General features: G+C 34.0%; 1 protein-coding gene across 1 annotated transcript in view; it reads right to left on the bottom strand.

Annotated features, from left to right (window-relative positions):
* Nucleotides 1–20,254, bottom strand: part of SNX29 (sorting nexin 29) — a 138,382-nt gene that overhangs the window by 72,981 nt on the left and 45,147 nt on the right. The window contains exons 15-17 of the mRNA XM_009639592.2: nucleotides 19,268–19,350; nucleotides 14,968–15,074; nucleotides 2,573–2,689 (exon numbers count right to left, since the gene is read on the bottom strand). Of these exons, the coding sequence (XP_009637887.2) occupies nucleotides 2,573–2,689; nucleotides 14,968–15,074; nucleotides 19,268–19,350 (307 nt within the window). The remainder of the gene's footprint in view (nucleotides 1–2,572; nucleotides 2,690–14,967; nucleotides 15,075–19,267; nucleotides 19,351–20,254) is intronic.

The following is a 20,254-nucleotide window of genomic DNA, read 5'->3' as shown; positions in this document are numbered from 1 at the left end:
AATATCATGCAATAGGATTAAGAACATATCACCCTTGCAAGGTCTTCACGTTAGAATTTGCTATAGTTTCATAAAGAAACAAATTGGGTTTGTAAAAGCATGTAATTTTGAAAGGTATAGAAAATCCAGAAAAAAAGCAACATTATTAGGCCTTTATCAGTGAAGTATGCTAAAACAAAGTACATTGTGTGTATAAACAATTTATGGGAAGAGATGAAGCACATAAAACCTAGTGATCACCTCTTTTTACAACCAATATTCCATTAAGAGAAAGACACATGATCATTTTATTTTAGCTGTGTTCTTACAAAACATATAGCTACAAAAGTACATAAAGATAGCAACGATGGACTAACACCTGCAGAATCAAAATAAGTAGCAGTTGTGAGAAAAAAAAGATTGAAAGAGTACTTAGAACTGAAACAGCAATAGCTTTTTACCTTACTTTAAACACAAAAAGATATCTTCTTACCTTTTAAATACTGTAAAATGTAAAGCGTAACCCAGAATAGTTAGCATGTTTTGATGAAGAAAGCCCGCTAAAAGTTTTGAACTTCTAAAGACGGCTTCTACTTTAGTTAAATATTGGTTCAGTGTATCTCTATAATGTATGTTGCATGCATATTACTATTTTTCAGAATATTTCCTGCCTAAGAAACTTAAATATGTATCATTGCTTACTGTAAAGCGATGTTTTGCCAGATCAGCTCAAGACCTCCCAATACACAAGAGAAAACTGAATTTTGCCTTCCCAAGGTTAAAGGGATATGGCTTGGCAAAAATTAAGTCATTCCTGACAGAGAAAGGAAAAGAGGAAGAGTCGTGCAGAGCCAAGACAGCTCCACAGCATACGCACAGGGCATATAGTCTGAGTCCTGAACACCTCTGATGCCCTTTTTTGGAGGAATGAGGTGGGAAGGGCCAGTATGACCTCTCTCTCAATTACCACCATCAGCTGTTGTCTGTTCACAGTCCAGTCCACCTGCCAGTGGCAGAACACAGCCTGGCTTTCCAGGGCTCTTGTGCCAGAGAACAGACATTTTTCTATCTTGCCTACAAACTGCACCCTCTCTTTGCCTATATCTGAAGTGGCAAATCCTACCACCAGATATATACAGTCACTTTAATTAACTTCAGTAAAAGTTTTGCGTAACAACCTCAAAAATGGAGTGTGGACTTTGGAAATAAGGATAACATTAATGAGTTCCAGTGCTTGCACATCTATGTTGAAACAGATCAGTTACTGATTTTGAGATGGTAGTTGAAGTGTTGTTCATTGTAATACAAAACACAGTAATGGAGACATTACATCGATGTACTTCCTCATACCCTTGAAAAGAACATACTTTTTGTTTTAATGTCCCTCTGTTGCAGAAGTTGTGAAACCCAATAACCAGAAATTTGGAAAGATCACTGTGAACAATTCATTTATAAATTACAGCCATTAAAACTGATTATCAGCATTAAAGGAAAGGAGAAGACAGTGAAAAATCACAGAAGCTGTTTTTATAACACACCCTAAATTATATACTATTTTAATAATAAAATGTTAAGAACTTGGCTGATATTTTCAAACAAGTCAAAGGGGGCTCAAATATTCATATCCCACAATTTTTGGCAGTTACACACTTTACCAATTTTGAAAGTTCTAATTAAAGTCTACTAAGTAACAGACTATCAGCACAGTGTTTTGTTTACTAATATAGAATTAAAACATATCCACTTCTTAAGATAATGCAGAAGTCTTCAGGACTGTATTCAATTCACAGTTTCATTTTGGACAATAGCAACTAATAACAACCAGCATTTAGCTAGCCCGTAAAAATATAGTACCACTTCCACTCTTACAAGTTTTTAGGAATTAGTTTTTACTTGGTATCTGATAGATTAAAATATAGTATCGATACCTAACTACTGGATTAGGATACGGAGATACGTGGTTAAAAACAAAATCTCTGAACAGGGACATACAGCCCAAAATCTCTGAGTAAGAAAGCAGAGCTGTAATATGCGTGTGATTTATCACTGTCATCTCTTAACTTACCAGCGTGATTTTTTCCATTTAAAAGGCTGAAAATTATAGGTGAAATCCTGCTTCACTAATGCGCACAGAACTGTCATTAGCCACTTTAGATAAATGTTATGATAAAATAGGCATCAATGCTTCCAGTGCAAACAAAAAAGTAAGGAGCAATACCACGTAACCATATGAACAAAAACTATCCAAATATGCCTCCCTCAGAAGATGGACAACTATTAGGAACATCCTTGACCCCTTCTGTTTCCTCCCTGCTCATTTTCAAATTTCAATTCGATCTTTTCTTTTAACACAAAAAGCCGAAGTGAAGCAATAGTTGGCAGAAAACAATTTTATTGTCTGAATATATCAATTTTACATTCAATTCCACTAAAGAGAATCAAACACTACAAAAAATACCTAGTAATGTGTTCTTGACAGATGTGTTATTAGCTGTTATTTCTTATAAGCTAATATATATTTTATTTCATCACGAGTAATGGTTTTAAGCTTATTCCAGAGTGGCATTCTACACTGTAACAAACAAACACTTACCGGCCCTCTCAAATCAATTAGTTCTTGTCTCATCTGGGACACAAGAGCTTCTTTAGCCATCAGAGCACGGTGCAGCCTCTCATTGAATTCAATCAGTTCCCCGTGCATTTCAGCTACCTGAAAAACAAAGACAAGAAAAAATTGTGTTCTAAACTGAAAAAAACCCCACACTATGTAATATCTTACATGGGTATCAGCTTTATTTATATTTTTTATTTTACCATACTCTTGAAGTGGTGCATCTCATTGCTAATGCATTAGTTTGAACTGACCATTAAGAACAGACACTGTTATAATAATTTTGACTTATGCTTTGAAATGTAGGTTTTGATATTGAATTCAACAGGACAAAATACAACTCTATGTATATTTTTTTTTCCTATCAGAAGAGATCCTATGGCAACATACTCCAATAAAGCACCTGTTAACTTTTGTTCTCAGTTTAATTCTTTGATGGACACAGCACTCAACAGTTACAAACTAATCACAGTATTTTGAACTGGGAATAATGGGAAATGCACAAACGGCATTAAGCTTTGTCAATAATTCATGAGTAATATATTCTGCACTATTATTTGGAGTTTTAATAGGACTGGAGCTAGAATTCCATTCATCCCAGGCAAATCTGTGAGAGATCGAAGGAGCATAAATACCACAGTTATGCTGTGGTACAAGTTTTTGTGCATAGGTAAATAGTGTGGCCTCAAGCATGGCCTCTTTGGACACGAAGTCTAGTTATGTATGTGCCCTCCGTTTTTGAGGAAAAGTGTCAGGAAAACACCAACTGATGCAGGACATTTATGAAAGTGAACAAAGAAGGATGAATGACAACGATGAAGAGTGTATCAATTTCCAGAGCAAACTATGTTTAAGTTGGTTCCCTGCTAAGAGAAGCAAGAAACAGTAAAACTCAAATCAAGGTTAAAGATGATACTGAGCTCTTGAAATTTTTTTACACATAAGTGTAAGCCTACAGCTTAAGGGTGAAGAACTCCAAAAGGAAACGGGTTCCCAAATAGCAAAGGTCTAAACAGTAGCAGTAACATGTTATCATCAAGAGAATGTGATGAGGAAACTAGCAGAAACAGGGAGCAAGGCTAAAAGAAACTGAGTTCAGCAAGATTTTTAGCTATTCCTATCAGAACCATTATACAATAAAACTGAATGAAAGTTTCAATTATGATGGACGACCCATCAGCACATGATATATCTGGCAAGGGAGTTGTCTTGAACTGATAATGCCACTTGTAGACTTAAAGCAAAGAAACTTGAGCCAAAAAGGGTTTGTAGAATTATTTTCAAGGAAAAAGACAGACTCTTCAGAAAACCCCACTGTTTCCAAGTAAATCTCCCTATATGACTCCTGCATTGAAGAAAAGGTGTACTGATGAGGGCCACTATCAGAGGTGGAGCACCAGATGAGCTGTCCCAGGACAGCACAAGAAAAGCTACAATTTTAACAGGAGTAGTTAGATGAAAACAGCAGCAGTGACTCGTTGGCCCCTCTAGTGGGCATAGCAGGCTACCACAACAATGTTGGTTAACACGTTTTTCAGGTTACAGCAACTCTTGAAATGTCTCCTCGTACAGTCATCCAAAGCTAGGAGAATAGTAGAGGCAATGGGGTAACATTATGAAAGCACAGATGAATAAGATGAATATCAATCCATCACCTTCAACGATAACACAGGGACTTGGACTAATGCCAAATCTCTTAAGAGTTCATAGTTTCCCTTCTGGAGGCAGTTCACTACTGCCTATGCTTTCCTTTTCTTGAATTACCACTCTGCCTTCTCCCCAGGGAAGTTCCCCAAGATAAACCAATCTAATTCAATTTAATTTAGTGCTTTGTTCCAGACAACCTGTACCCTTCACATAATCAAAGCAAACAGAAAAAAACAGCTTCAATTTGACAAGCAAGGAGCTGCCATCATTGATTAAAAATAAAAAATAAAAATAATTATACCTGAGTTGAATTTCAAGTTTAACTCTTTTCCAGTTTCGTTTTATATTAGGAGTCCTTCAAATCCAGTAATTCATCAGTGTGGCATGTATGCAAAAAGAGCTAAACTAAGCCCAGATACTATTTGTCTAGAGTGATATCTCTCATTAATTCTGAATTTACAAACTATTCTGAAACACTCAGCAAATTACAAGATAAAACCCAGCAGCAGTAATTGAACTGACAACAAACTTCCCTTGTAATGGGATTATCAGGAAGTACAAAAGCTAAAGATTTCAGAGTGATTATTTAAACCCAAACAGGCAAACATTTTTATTTGTTTGCCTTGGGACTGATTATGTAAGCAGTTTTAGATTAATATTGATGCTTTATCTTACACATCACAATACAAAAAGCTTGCAACACATCTGAGTTACCATTTAGTTTCACTCCTCACTTTCAGAAGCGCAAAGGTTTAATGTAGCTTTAATATAGTTTCAACAATCAAAAGCATTATTATCATTTATAGTGTACTAAAGCAGCTTTCATTTACTGCTTTTGTTTTTGTTCTTGTCAAGCATTTCTATTGCACCTTATCCCATTAGAAAAACTAACTTCCCAGGCTCCTAGTTAAACTCTTTTCTGGCTCCTCCTGATAAAAATCTGAACATGTTACCTCCATGTTATCAGTTAATGACAGCATGTATTCATATCTCAATTATTCATTCAAGATCAGCCTTGATAAAAAAGGCTTTGACTTCAAACACTTGTTAGTAATTAGTAAGCTCATTGTTGTGAAAACAAGGGATATCTAAATCCATATGAACTTCTGAGTTATGACTAATATAGTAGATGCCACTTAGCAAGCAGTTTTGCTTCATAAATTACAAACGTTCATGCACCAAACAAAATTGCCAACTTTACTACATACAGTAATAACATAATGTCATTAACTCTGGATACATTATTTTCCATACTGGCGAGTAAGTGAGTGGTGTAATATTTAAGAATATCACAAGCTGCTTTGATTCAGGTTAGTATTAGCAGGTAATTGCTAATTACAGGGAGTCTGGGCTGGGAGGCAGAACTTCCATGTATTTCATATAAAAAAGATGCAGTATGCCACTAGTTACAAAAGCAGAGGAAAAAACACAGTGCTGATAGTTGGTTGATTGGTTATCAAAAGCAATATAGAAATTTATGAATGGATGCAAAACTCAGTAGTTTACATACTTGAAATCATGTTTGATTTTTCAGGGCCTGTCTCTATCAGAAGAACAAAATCCAAACTATCTGATGTAATATCTGACTCTTTTCTCTTTCTCTAATTTGGATGTCCTTGAAATAACTTTCTATTTGCAGACTCGATTAATATGTAAATTCAACAGCTCTCTCAAAGCACTGGAAGTAATACAAAAATCTATAAGTGTCCGTAGCAAAGTTAAACAATAAAAAGAAAATTTAACAGCAAATAAAACAGCAAATCACTTGTTACGTATTATCAAAAAGACAATTTGGCAGGTATGCTACCTGTGACAAATCACTCTTACTAGTAATTAAGTTACTTCAATACTTTTTCCTCTCAAAGAAAATGTATTACCATCACAGCAAACCAAAAGGAACAAGGAGAAATACTTCTGAATAACAATATTAATTTAGGTTCCTCTAATTTTTCCTGCACCAAGGTCTGCTAAAAACAATAAAGAGGTCTCCTTATAATTATATCCTTTCAGTTACATTTTATGTCATCACATCTTCCTTTATTCATTCCACACTGAAGCTTAAGCAGTAATTTTCACTACTGGGACTTCAATCATCTTCACAGTTGTTTTTCTCCATGACAATATGTTTAAAGCAGAAAATTAAAGTACAAATGAGCTAAGTTTCACTTGGCCAGAGTATCATTCAGATTTAGTCCTGGTCATATCAGAAAGCATGCTTGAAAAGCCAAAATCCTTATCATGAAGGGGAAGTGAGGCTAACATAAAATATTTAGACTCCACACTGACAGAATTCTAAAGATCTGTTGTCAAAAGAAAATCTAAGTCTTCTCCTGCTGCCTGACAGTACTGCAGCTATACTGTCCAGCATGACCACACTAAAGAGCAGTCTCCAGAAAAATAACAAAGGTAAACATCACTTCATGTTCCACAGCAAAGGACTAAGCTGTTAACTTAAGACATGCTAAGAATGTTTCACTAAGCATATGAATAATACAATCTGTCTTGGAAGGACATGCGCAAAAAGAAAAAAAGAATAAGGTCTTTTAAAAGTGTGTTTTAGTGGAACTCAGATTTATTTTTTTTTAATAGGATTTGTAGCTAAAATGTGTACGTTTTGGCACAAGCCACATCTGAATTAATGAGTTTTTAGTAGGTATAGGCATTTTTCCCCAATTGTCACAAAATGCAAAACAACGTATTTACCAAGAAACTCTAGACAGAACTGGAAGTTGCTTCCTTATGCTCTCAGTGGAAGCAAGGGTGTATTTTTTCCATGAGAAGATGCCCTTCTTCAAAAATTAACATTCTTCTACACTTTCCCCCAACAGAAATAAAGCAAAAGGTCTTCAAAAAAGATCAGGTATCCTACTAAATATTAATAATTTCTTTTTTTCTACAAGTGAAAAAGAAAATTATAAATGGCAGACAGTTCAGACAAATCTATTGATATAGCCATAAAATGCTTAGTCATTGCTTTCTTTTCCAAAACTGCCATTTTGTATTCTTGACATTTCCATCTGCAAGCAAGTTATATGGTTCAAGGAAGACTGAAAGATTCATTTAAGAATAGGGTTGGGGTTTGGTTGTTTTGGTTTGGGGTTTTTTTTTATTTTGTTTTGTGGTGTGGATTTTTGTTTGTTTGTTTACTACAGCAACCTAAGGTTAGCACAATTCACAATTAACCAAAACCAACAATTAGAAAATAAGCTGTGGTTTTCAACCCAAAATACATCAGGAATTATGCAAGTTAGATGAACTATATATTAATGTTTGTGACATTTCACAGTCTTTGTCAATTGTGTACAGTACTACCAGTGTTTACAGAGATTAATCCTGACACACAAAAAAGCACTAACACATTGAACAGGAAAAAAACTGCTCTGGCAAGACCTGTGCCTGGCCAGGGAAAATGAGAAGTAACCAGCAAAAGCAAAAATCAGCTACACAGGAGTTTAATAAGAGGGACAAAATAAGTGTTAATAAGAGGGATATAAGTTAGCATGTCTCTAGCTGCTGCATCCTTCCATGTATCCTCACAGCAAAGCCAAAGCCCAAGAAGAAAGATGTAAGCAACAAAGATCTAAACAAATCTCTAAACAACACCATTATCTTCCCTTAGATCCTTTTAACTTCTCATTTCAAACCTGGAAGGTTCCACCTCATCTACTGTGCTGAGATAGTTATTCTGAATTGCAACTCGTTATCCCTTTATTAGGATTATCTTCATGAGCTAACACAAAATACTTAAAACGTACAACCAGCATTCATAAGGATAACCTGACACAAGCAACGAAGTAGAGAGACACAGTTACTATCAGGAGATGACTTTTCATAAACATTCCATAGCCTGCCTCCAAGAGCACAAGAGTTGGAACTAAATTAATATTATTATTGGATACTAAAAATCATGGACTCAAAAAAAGTAATTTCACATGCCACAAAACATTACATAGTGTAAATCATCACTTTGATGATTTAAATTTAAAAAAAAAAAAAAAATCTTGACAGACTAGTTTTTACCAAGCAGGCTATCCTCCCGTAACTTGCACAGATCCAACAAAAATACAGACAGGCACAAGTTCTATATTTTGTATTTTAACCACAATTGCATTTGTGTAGGTCCACACATAATCCAGACCAATTGGTGAGCTCAGCTGACTTGACAGTGTACAGATCCAATATTTATTAATGACTGTGGAACCACAAAAGCATAACAGAGATGTTTCTTTTGTTGCTCATCACAGTTTTCACATTGTTATCCCCCAAATGCCAGGTTTGGACCACAATAAAAAAGGCTTCCCCCACCATCAGCCACACCTTTTGGGCCCCAATGGTCCCTCCTGGGAGAGGGCTGCTTAAAGTCACATTAATCTGTGGTTTCACTATTTCACAGATATTAGTTTGCTGTCATTTATGACCTTGCTAGCAACTTTCTGTTCCTAAGTTGCTAACCTTCCTTTTTTCCTTTAAACCATGATAGATTAACATAGTTAGGTAACCTATTCAGCAGTTGTTGCCATCCTTTAGATGCACCTTGGTGTTTGCTGTGTCTAGGGCTTTACAACAAGGAAATCTTCAGTGGTGCTCACAAAACACTGATGCTCTTCATGTTCATTTGTTCCATCTACACTATGTGCAGGACAGTCAATCAGATGAGGGAAGTGATCTAAATGAAAATATCTTGAAAATATTTTTTAAGCCAAACCAGATTCTCAAACCAGATTGCACCATGGACATACAAACCACTGTTCCATTACAACTGTGGGATAGGTGCCTTGTGATATAGAAGCAGGATTCAGGCAATAGATTGGCTTACTTAAATTGATATTGCTGCCAAAGATGCAACATAAACCATAGTACATGTTTAACCTGAAGAACTTTGTCCATGTTTTCCCCATGTATATGATTTGATATAACAAAGATAATACCTCTTCCTGAAATTTTGCCCTGTTAACAGTTACCTGTAACAGTTAAAATACAGTAAGATAAGAAATAACCATGGTTCACCATAAATGCTACAGTTTTTTCCTTGAAGAACTTTCAGAAGAGACAGCTTAACACTTACCATAGTTATTTACTGTTAACTGAATATAAACAGCAGTGACTCAAAAATAAGTTTGTTTGTAAAGAAAATAAAAAAACCTGAACAGTGCACACGTTAACACTGATTAAATGCATGGCGATTCATGGGCGCATCATTCTTGCCTCAGAAAACTGTTCATCTTAGCCAGCCAGGACTAGTCTGTCAATGAGAGAGACTCTATACACATCATTCAGAGTGGAACAAAAAATAGTTCTTGCAAGATCACTTCTAGTACTATTGTACTTAGTAACTTAAATGGTGCATTGCACACCCTCGGAAGTGAACCGCTTATCCAAATTTTCTTTTCTATTTTTTTTATTTGGACATAAATTCTTACTGAGAAAATAAATATACATATACATAAAAGCACATTTCACAATTCTTACAAAATAATACAATTTCTTTTAAGAACTGCAAAAAAAGTCTACCCTTGTGCCAAAGTGCACTGGCCATATGAAATTACACCTCACTGTATTTCAGTAACAGTTGAACTGACAAAAGCTACAGAAGGGCTTGTTATTCCACAGAAAAGTGCTGAACAATTTACTAATTTAATACAAGTTTTCTATACTGACTTCAAACACAACTAATATTTCATAGAAAGGCTGCATGCCATGTGAAGACCTTTAACTAAGAAAATAAAATAACAATTTCCAAAAGTATCACTGTCCACTGATACAGTGATCTTGTTTGTCTGCTGAATGAAAGCTCACGCTGAATGCAAGTACGCTAATAAAGAAGCTGTTAGTAAATAATATGACCGACTGAAGAGATATAAAAAAAGAGATCAAACTTGCTCTGTTTGTTCAATGCTAACAAAAGCCAAAGATTTTTTGTTTGTTTCACAAAGGACTATTTTGCAGTTCTCTCCTATGAGAAAATGTTAAATCCAAGCAAACAAGTGCTATCATTTAATAATTTTATTTGTAGGCATTTTAATAGGTAGGAGAAAAAAAAAAAAATCCATATCTTTACAGAATCCTGTCAAAGAACACAAAACTTATCTTCTTTCATTTCCAATAAAATGGGTCATGTAGTTCAAAGAAATGGTATGCAGAGAATTTATCAACTAAGTTATTAAATATTTCAGAGTTTATTTCTTAAAGAAAGGTTTCTTTCTATTCTTGTCTTAGAATGTCATTAACATACTCTTAATACAGCAAAAGGTTCTGGGTTTACCAATAGTTTGTAGGATCACTTAGGGATCAAAAGTAATAAAAGAATAAATCAAAACTATTTTTAGGAGAAAAGCATGAGAAAAGAACTGACAAGCAGTCAAACAATTCTTCATAGTCAGAGTTGGGTTTTTTTAAGCAGGTAACTAAGTTGCTCTGTGGCTGTCACAGCCTTTCCACATAATCATCTCACGTTAAAGAATAAGTGGCACTTCAAGCAGACATTACCAAAATTGCTAGATCATCAAAATTCCCCACTTCAGGAACTCAATTCAGGACATAGTAAAGAAATTCATTACAGTATATTGGTACATGTTATGCTAAACTGAGAGACAATTCTACAAAGATGCTGAGACTTTTTGGCAAAAGTTTTAGTGACTTAAGGTACCTTCCCTGACCAGATAGCTTACTATGTGAGAAGGGATTTTGTAACAAAAAAACCCAAACAAGACTCATGTATTGCACCATGAACAAAGCCATATTCTCACACTGAAAATCCTCCAATACTTAGAAACTTTCTTTAATTATCTGATAGCATACTACTGAAAAATTCTTAGTAAAAAATAAATCTGAGCAAAATTGACTTACAATATATCTCCAGATTTTTTAAGACTGAAAGGCTGTCTTTTGAACTTCCATTTACTAACAATGTCAGCAGCACAAAGAACCATGAAAAAGTCACACAGCTGTTTTTCAGATGATACTTCCTCTTCACATGGTATTTCCTTACTCCATTAAAAAAATAAAAATCATTGACAGGTCAAATGTTTAGAACAGTTTAAAAAAGCCACCTACCCAACTACAGTGATACATGCCATTATTGTTCTTTTTGTGTAATTGCTGGCTCAAAAAAACCTCTCAGTATACCTTAAAGTCATTTGAACACTTTGAAATGAAATTGTGGCAACTAAAGTTAAAAATCTAGAATGCAGTTTGAGTAAAAATAATCCGGAGCATGCTTTTGAGGCCTCAGGATGCAACTGGCCAAAGAATTACTTGTTCAACAGGAAAGAACAGAAGGCATGAAAATTTATGAAGTGAAACTCTTCAGAATGGTGAAAGCTTGGCTTAATAACCAAAATTACCTTTCATAGATACTGTTTCAAATGTTTGAAACAATTCAACCTTTCAGAAAAGCTGCATAATTTGTCAGGAATTTAAAAAACATGAAACTTAACCTTTTTGACAGATGTCAGATCTCACGCATATCTAATATTCAGAAATAACTCTCAACTCTAATCTACCAAGTGTACTTAAAGTGATTCACATCTTGAGTTCACGTGATCAGCATATGCACCTTCCATGTCAGAAAAAGAGGTTCCCAGCCTCACATACCAAATGTTCAGAGATCAATTTGTCAGGCATACAAATACAACAGTATATTTAACATATAAAAAGTTAAGTCTATGAGCTTCAGAAAAAGGTACAAGAGTATTTTCAACTTCATTGAAAGGCAACTGTGGGTTTCTATGGAACTTTACTTTAAAAACTGAGCAATTCCTAGTTAATTTGTGTAGAAAAATTCTAACTCCTAGAAATGTTTCTTGCACAGGCTTTTACAAGGAAAGCCTTAGAGAGTTGGAAAGGATTTTTAACTGTTTGGTTCGTCTCCACATTCCTGTAGAATAAGTGTTTCTGCAGAACAATAAGGGATTCATATACTGTGATACAAGTCTCAGTACATCAAAAGTCTGTTATTCCAGCAGAGGAGCTAGCCCCCTCATTCCCTAGTCCCACAGGAATAGTCTATGCCAGGAAACCAAAAATTCAATGTAATTTATTGTGTCTTTAACAGAGTGCTCTCATAATGTAATTTAGTTCATCATCAGCATAACCTACAATTTAACTTTGATGAAATGCAGGTTAAAGTCCACCAATAAAATTACACTTAGAGTACAAAATCATCAAAGGCTGAAACTGCAAAGAAAGTTGAAGTCATGTTATCTCTAGTTAGATATGTTTATTAATTCATTACTGGTCTACAGCCACAAAGAAAGAACAGACCAACTGGAAACAATGTCTTACAGATAACAATCTGACCACAGGTCTTATAAACATGTGTAGACAACCCAATTGTTTTAGTTTTTTTCATTTGTTTTGCTTCATTTTAAATCCTTAGTAATATCAGGTCTGACATGTCAGCAAGTCTTCAGTAATTGTTTATTTTGAGCTTAGTTGCAATGTAAAACATGAAGCGTTTCTCCCTCGCTCGGCATGTAACACGAGAAAACTTCTAGTGATATTACTCTGACAAACCTTACATAAGGAGGACAAAGTAAATGAAACATACTTTACCTTACGTACGGCAAACTTATGCTAACGATGCATAGCAACGGCCCTAAACTTCTTACAGTGATTTTAAGCACACTTCATTTTTCATGGCTTGAGAGCTGTATAAATCGACTTACTTTCTCTTCTAAATCAAAATAGCATTCTAGTCCCAAAGCGTATGACATTGGAAAACACATGGGGATTGCTAGAGGTATCCAAAGATTATCAATATCCCAACAAGCTTCGAATTGGGGGTATAGACGTAATTGTGGTAACTAGATTGATGGTTCACTACTATTTCTAAGAAAATACACCATTAAAAAATTATTCTGAGTTTTTACAAAAATTTCTCTAACACTGTTTTAACCATAATGTTCAGTAAAAGTTTCCTTAAGTTTCTTTATTCCTTCAAAATCTTTAGTTGTAACTTTTCTTTATCCACTTGGTTAAATCAACCTATTTACAGATCATGATTAAAGAACTTCAATAAATGCAAACTTTTAAAAAATGTTAAGAAACTATATTATTAGGAACAAAATAATTTCCAATGGAAAAAGAGAAAAAAAAAAATCTCTAGTTAGTCAGCAGAACCATTATTTTTATTCTTTTGACAGTCAGTCATTTCTCTGTGGGGAAACTTCAGTGTCCTGATCAGCTACTAAGAAATTCAAGGGAATCTTTTTCTTCATTTGCAATAGTCTACTAGGCACAAAATAACAGTAACTAAAACTGCTTAAGTCTGAACATTTTTCAGACCCAATTCTAGCTGAGTGGAACTGCCAGAACAACATTCAAGAGCAGTTCCTATCCTAGTCCTCAATTTGGAACACAGTGCAGGCTAACCTTTGAAAATAAGACTTCACATCTTTCATTTGTGGAGAGAAGAAGGAATAATGACTTTAGGTAAATACATCTGGATTGTTACAAGGGTTACATTCTATTTTGAGCGAAGATATTGTTACAGACTAGTAAATGAGACTCAGATGCAGACTTTCTCTTCTGGATGTGATTAGCAACAAGGATTTCCAGTGGTTACATCCACTGCTGTGTCATCAGTGCTACTGCTAACACAAACTCAGAAGTGTTAGCAACAAATTCCTGAACATGCAGAACAAACTTAGTAGAACTAAGGAGAATACTTTTAAAGCTGAAAGAGATTTTACCTGTGTTCTTAATTAAGATATTCTTTTGATAGGTACAGAACAGAGGAAAGGACTCAGAAGAACCCAACCAAAGGTATGCATTAGGGAGAGAACTAGTTTCACATGGTCCTATGAGAAAAGGATAACCAAGTATGAATGTTTTAGAAGAACTGTATTAATCTCTTTGATGCACGACTCGCATTTTTATTCATCTTCATGTTAATCAGTTAATACGAGTATCCAATTTCAGAGTATTTTGGGCAAGAGAAAGACATAGAGAATTGTTTTACTTTTTATAAAAATGTTCATTTAATATTTAGTAGGAGATATGGGTATTAGATATTAAATTTCATTACTTTTGTCTGGAAAATCATTTGTATTTAAATTTAGGATGAAACCCTAATCTTTCTTTTTTTTTCTTTAATGAATTTTACATTAGTTTTAAAAGTGAATCTTGCATAAAGAACTTTTTCTAACATGGTCACATCAATAGAACTCGTAGCTTCCATCATCTGTTTCCATACTGCAGTATTCAATAAGCTACATGGTAAAGCAATACAAAAATGAAACATAGTTTGGCAATCAGAAAACAGTACAAAAGCACAGAAAAAGCTACAGATTTCAGTATGTCCTCATTTTAAAGCTCAACTGAGCTTTAAAAGAGCAATGACTGTAATTATGTACTGTAATTCATACAATACCTGAAACCTATTGTTTGTGCTTTCAACTTCACCACCATCAGTTATAACATTAATGAACTTCTTTATTTATTAAAACCTTCATTTTAATACCAAAGTATAAAGTGTACCCTTGTTAGGAGAAGTATCTGTAATTATCTGAATTAGTTTAAATATGTTTTGAAGTTGAATGAACAAATTTGTATTTTAACCACAGAAGCCTGAAAATGAAATCTTTCATTTGTTCTTTTTAAAGCAAAAATCAGACTTTTCTTTTACAGTAATGGGGGAAAAAATAACAACTAAGCAAAGAAACTATTTACGGCTTCAAATGTTACGTTACAATTATGATTCCATAAAATTTCTGCAGTACAAACTTTACCTCAATCAATTTTCTTTCGTAAGAGCTGGCTAGTTCCTCATTGTTTTCTACTTGCTTTTGTTCTGGAATAGTAAATTCACCATCAATGCTCCAAATGTTTGGCAGAACTAAAACAAAGAGATACTGCAAATTAAAATGTTAAATTACATAAATGTCTAAGACAACCTGTTTCAAAGTAATAGCTCTAAAAGAAACAGTTATTTAAAGTATCAAAATAGGATGTAATATTAAACAGTATTAGAAGAACTAAAATAGAAATGCTGCAGGGAGCTTTCTTGTGAGCAATATTTAGACAGGTACTCTCAACAGAAAAAAATGAAAACTAAAGGCATTTGGCTGTTCTGTGACTGCAGCTACCTAATACATGTAAGTAGTAACTGCAATTCCTATCTAATGCCTTTGAAAACTAAGCCTATGCTTTTAAGTCTTTTTTCTACTTCTCTTCCAAATATTATTTCATATTACTTGCACAGACTACTTACATACCATAGAAATTACAGAAAATAGGGCTGAGAATGGACATTCCATACCTCATCTAGTTTTTCATAGTTCTGCATAAAGCACCATCAGCTGTAGTTACTTCATTCCTGACAGTTGTCTAATTTATTGCTAGAAACCTCCAATAATAGAGATTCCATGCTTCCCTGCACAATCTATTTAAATTTAAGTATTCTTCTCAGAAAGGTTTTCTTGATAGCTAATCAAACTTCCTTCATCTGCCATTTAAACCCATTACTTCTTTTTTTATCCAGTGAATGAATACTACAGTTTATTCTATTCCTGTTCCTAGCTATCATTTATGTGTTTGATGATCACTTTAAGGCCTAGTCTAAGTAAGCCTCCTCTTCTCCAAGTTATACAAAGTCCAATTCAACTTTTCCTCACAGATCATGAATGTCTAAAAAAATCAAGTTAGCACATATAAAGTAAACAGGCCCTAATAAAAGAGAGGTTTAACAAATGCTTTCACAATTTTTCAAAACTTAAACTATATATACAACCACTATAAGGTAGAGAGACGCACCATAATTCATCTGACTAAATACCCTTGAGCCTGGGATCTAATTTTTGCTTCAAGGAAGAATATATACATTCAGAAGTTTATTATTATTTTAAGTGAATTTTCAAAGCTATTTTAAGAGCTATTTCTTGTAAATCTCACTTGAAGTTCTTCAGCCAGAAACTTCTAAGACCAGCATGTTCATATACATAATATTATTCTATCTAAGCAGGTTTGAAAAATGGTACATATCCAGCTCCTGCTGATGGCTGAGAAATCAGGATGCTCATTTATTAAATATTTAAATACCAATATCAGACTGCTCAGTCTACGGCAGTGATCACTAATTTTGAAAGCTGGTATGATATTCTGGCAATTCATTTATAAACACATTTGCCAAGTGTTTTTTTGGTTTTTAAGTCACCACAAGGCAAAGTATTATGCTGAGCTTCATTTATTATTTTAGGAAACCATTTCAAAGCCATACTCAATAGCATCTGATCCGATTATTGTAGCAAACATATAGATTCATCTCTATTTATAGTCATAAAAATAACAGCAGAAGCTCAATTTATTTTGACTCTTTCAAAATAGTTTCCCAGAAAGTCTAAACACATAGTGTTCTAAAATCTACAATACATTTAAGACTTTTGTTTTCATACCATTTGGAAGAAGATTAATCATCATTGAAATTATTCATTATGAGAACATAGGGCAGCAGTGAAATTAGTTTTATCCAACAGTTTATGCCCCCCTGATGAAGACAATTCCCCAACATTACAGCAAAAGAGGAGACCTGGGAATTTTCCAAGTTTAAAAAGATCAGAACTCTATGTCCCTATGTATACGTAAGGCTAATTAGAAGTCAAGAACCTTAACCTATGAATGTGTAAATGAATATATAAGAAACCAACAAGAATTTTAACCGAAAATTACAAAAGCAGAGAAAACAGAAGTTTCTCTATCCTATTTCCTTCCCAAAACTGTCACAATCTCAGAACACAGTAATAAAACAGGTCTTGTAAATATACTTTGTAATCCTTTTAAGCATGTAAGCTAATTAAGAACAAAATTACTTAAGACACGTTGTTACACTCACTGTTATACCACAGCTGGAATTCAGTAATTTGCCTTAAGTTATGCAATGTTATATGTACTGAAAAGTACTAATAGCTCTTTCTAATGAAAATATTCTTATTTATGAAGGCTCACATCTGAAAAGTATGAATGTCTATGATGAGATACTGCAACTTATGTATATAAATCATGGCTGCAATAATTTCTATAAATCTGGTAAAAGAAAAAACTTGGGTTTGTTTCACTCTCCTTTTCTGAAGTGTATCTAAACGTATTAGTTGTCAGGGATTATTTACATGCTTAAGTACTTTTTTGAGTCAGATGTCCAAGTACTAAAAATTTCACATAGATCTCTAATGGCATCTAAGAAAAAAACCTCAGTAATTGTTTTTATAAAAATGCAATGTGTGAAGTTAGAATGTAAGAAAAATTATTACAAATATTGCATGTAGCTGAAATTCATTCTGCTCAGTAATGATAAATATTACAGAAAATTACTGTGGATTGATTAAATACGCTTTAAGCATAAAGCATACATGTATTCATTTTTAGAAATGTTGGTACTGTTCCATCCCCCTTTTTCATCTACAAAATCTGACCATCCTACTCAGTTTCTATTCTTATCACTCACTAATTTGCATAATTTTAAAATGGCAGAATACAGCTAGCATAGGAATATTTTTTTTTCTTTTCCTATAATTACACTCATCATGGAAACTGTCAGTATCTAATGAAGGATAATTTTTGCTATTATAAGAAGCTTAAGTGATGGTTTTCATGAATAATTCTTAATATGAATCACTACACTCCAGCGAAGTCGGAAGTAAAAACATGTGTTCTCACTAACAAAAAACCTTTTCAGGATGAATGAAGTTTTTAAACTACAGATAAGTATAGTGACTAGCCCTTAAGAGCAGAATTAATGTAGTATTCATTCATACAGGCACTTATATGACCACAATATTGACAAAAATTAAAAAAAAAAAAAAAAAAAAAGAAGACAGATGGTGTCAATTTCTGCAAAGCCACCTCGCCTCTCAAAACACCTCCTGTAGTCAGTGGAAATACAGGTCCCACCAGATGATGATTCAGAATCAAGACTCCAATTCATCCTGTCATGGACACTTTACCACCACTGAAGAAAAGCAGGTAACACTGCTGATAACTCATTATCTTTCAGATATAAAACCTGTTCATTAGAGTCAGAGCAGTGTAGCAAAGTAAGTGAAATGTCTGGTCTTAGTACAGAGTCTATTTCAAACAGTCTGCATATACTGATCTCCAAAACAACACTAACAGTATAATCTAGAGATACCAAATTTTATTTCCTCAAAATAATTATTCTTATGTTCCAATATCACATTAATTCACAATTATTTTTTAAATTAAATTTTCATCTGGTAAGTTTTTTTCTAGAAAGTTTCTTATTGAAAAAAAGTAAGACCACTTCATCTACCAGAAAACACTCTGTATAAATAAGTACAAAAATCTACATCGGTATTTTTCTCAAAAGGAAAAGATTTCAAATATGTTATTTTCACTATTGGGAGATATTACTCTACCATGGTTGGAAGAGATGAATAGGGTTTATAATTATCTCTTGCTAACCCCACTTTCATGTAAATTATTTCATTTGTTTTGTTGAAGACTCAGCAAGGAAAGCAAAGACTTCTTGATTGTTTCTACTCAGCAGTAATTTGATAGTATGCCATCTCATGACATTCCTTTTGTTTGATATCAATCTGCATTACAAAACAGTTCACACAACAGCAAATAGCCCAGTCAGAGATGCATCAGGGACAGTTCTCATAGAAACAGAACTGTCATCTTTTCAGATGCTGCTATCTTCCAACAGGGGGGAGGGCTGATGTCACACTGGGTAGCATGTGGAAATGTGAACCATGTCCCCAGCCATACTAGGGTTGTTTAGTGTGGCTGAAGTGTCGGTAATGGAGCAGGACTTGCATGGGATTGAGTGGTTGGTTATCTACAGAAATCCATTCCAGGATCAATCAGAAAAATAAAAATGCCGATTCTTGTAAACCAGAGACATGGCTGTTCACCAGTTATTCTTTCCTTGTCTGTTTTCATACAAGTCCAGGAGTCATTTCCATCAATTCGGTTACTGTACTTATGCCTCTAGTAAACTCTGTCTCAATAGTAGCATACAGAAAAACAAACCCTGCTCATGGATTTTTTTTCCCCCCTTCATTTTGTCCTTACCTTCCACTGTTTGACCTTCTCTTCTGAGCATCTGGACAGCTCCAACATACTTCTTAAGTTGCACTTTTAGCACCTCATTTTCTCTGATGATAAAAAGAACAAAATAAATAAATAATATTGTTTTCTCAAAGTAGGGGAAAGTCCATTTCAATGGAAACATACTATCTGTCATAATAAGCTTTATCTAAATTGTGTCATCAGGATGAAAAAAAAATTACTTGCACATTAAATAATACATCAACAGCAGAGTACCAGGAAAACTAGTTTTCCAGGGCCACATATCAGTGAAACAGATTATATCATGATCAGAAACTTTTCATTAATTGCTTAACTTAGGTTTTTCTATACTATGCTACATTGATGGCAGAAAAATGATACATTCTATCTAAATCAACAGTTGATTCAAAAAATAAGGATGGCATACTAGACAAGGAAATTCAGAATGGCCAGTGTAAAATTAGGTAATCATTTTACTAGTTGTCCAAGTATTTGAAGTCAAGCAAATAAGAATTTAAAACCCGACTTTATCATTGTAAGCAAATGCCAGCACTTCAGCAACAATATTCAAGGTAAAAATTTTCCATATAACATTCCTAAATGAAAACTGTAAAAGAAGTTAAGTTAATCCCTTTGACTGCTGTATTTCAGTGCCTGTGCCTGTCCCATTTTTCTTTGGAAAGCACAAGTATTCAAATCAGGTACTACTATAGTTCAACCTAACACCATTAAGCACCTTAGTTTATATTTGGGGAGAAATAAAAAGGATTCTAACCAACTTAATTTTAAACAAAGCAGACAAATTGCACAAAAACTCAATTATCTGTCTAAGCCCATTCAGTTAACCAAGTATGACAGAAGTGTTTATGCAGAAGAAACATAACTAAAATGCATTGCAAGAGAGGGAATTCAGGCAACTTTTACTCTTTTTTAAGAATGTATCAGGGTAGAAATATACAGGTGCCACAAATGCAGCATATAACATCACAC

The sequence above is a fragment of the Egretta garzetta genome, unplaced genomic scaffold, assembly GCF_000687185.1.
Source record: "Egretta garzetta isolate BGI_Z169 unplaced genomic scaffold, ASM68718v1 scaffold575, whole genome shotgun sequence".
Taxonomy (NCBI): domain Eukaryota; kingdom Metazoa; phylum Chordata; class Aves; order Pelecaniformes; family Ardeidae; genus Egretta; species Egretta garzetta.
This window is presented reverse-complemented; position numbering and strand designations above follow the sequence as displayed.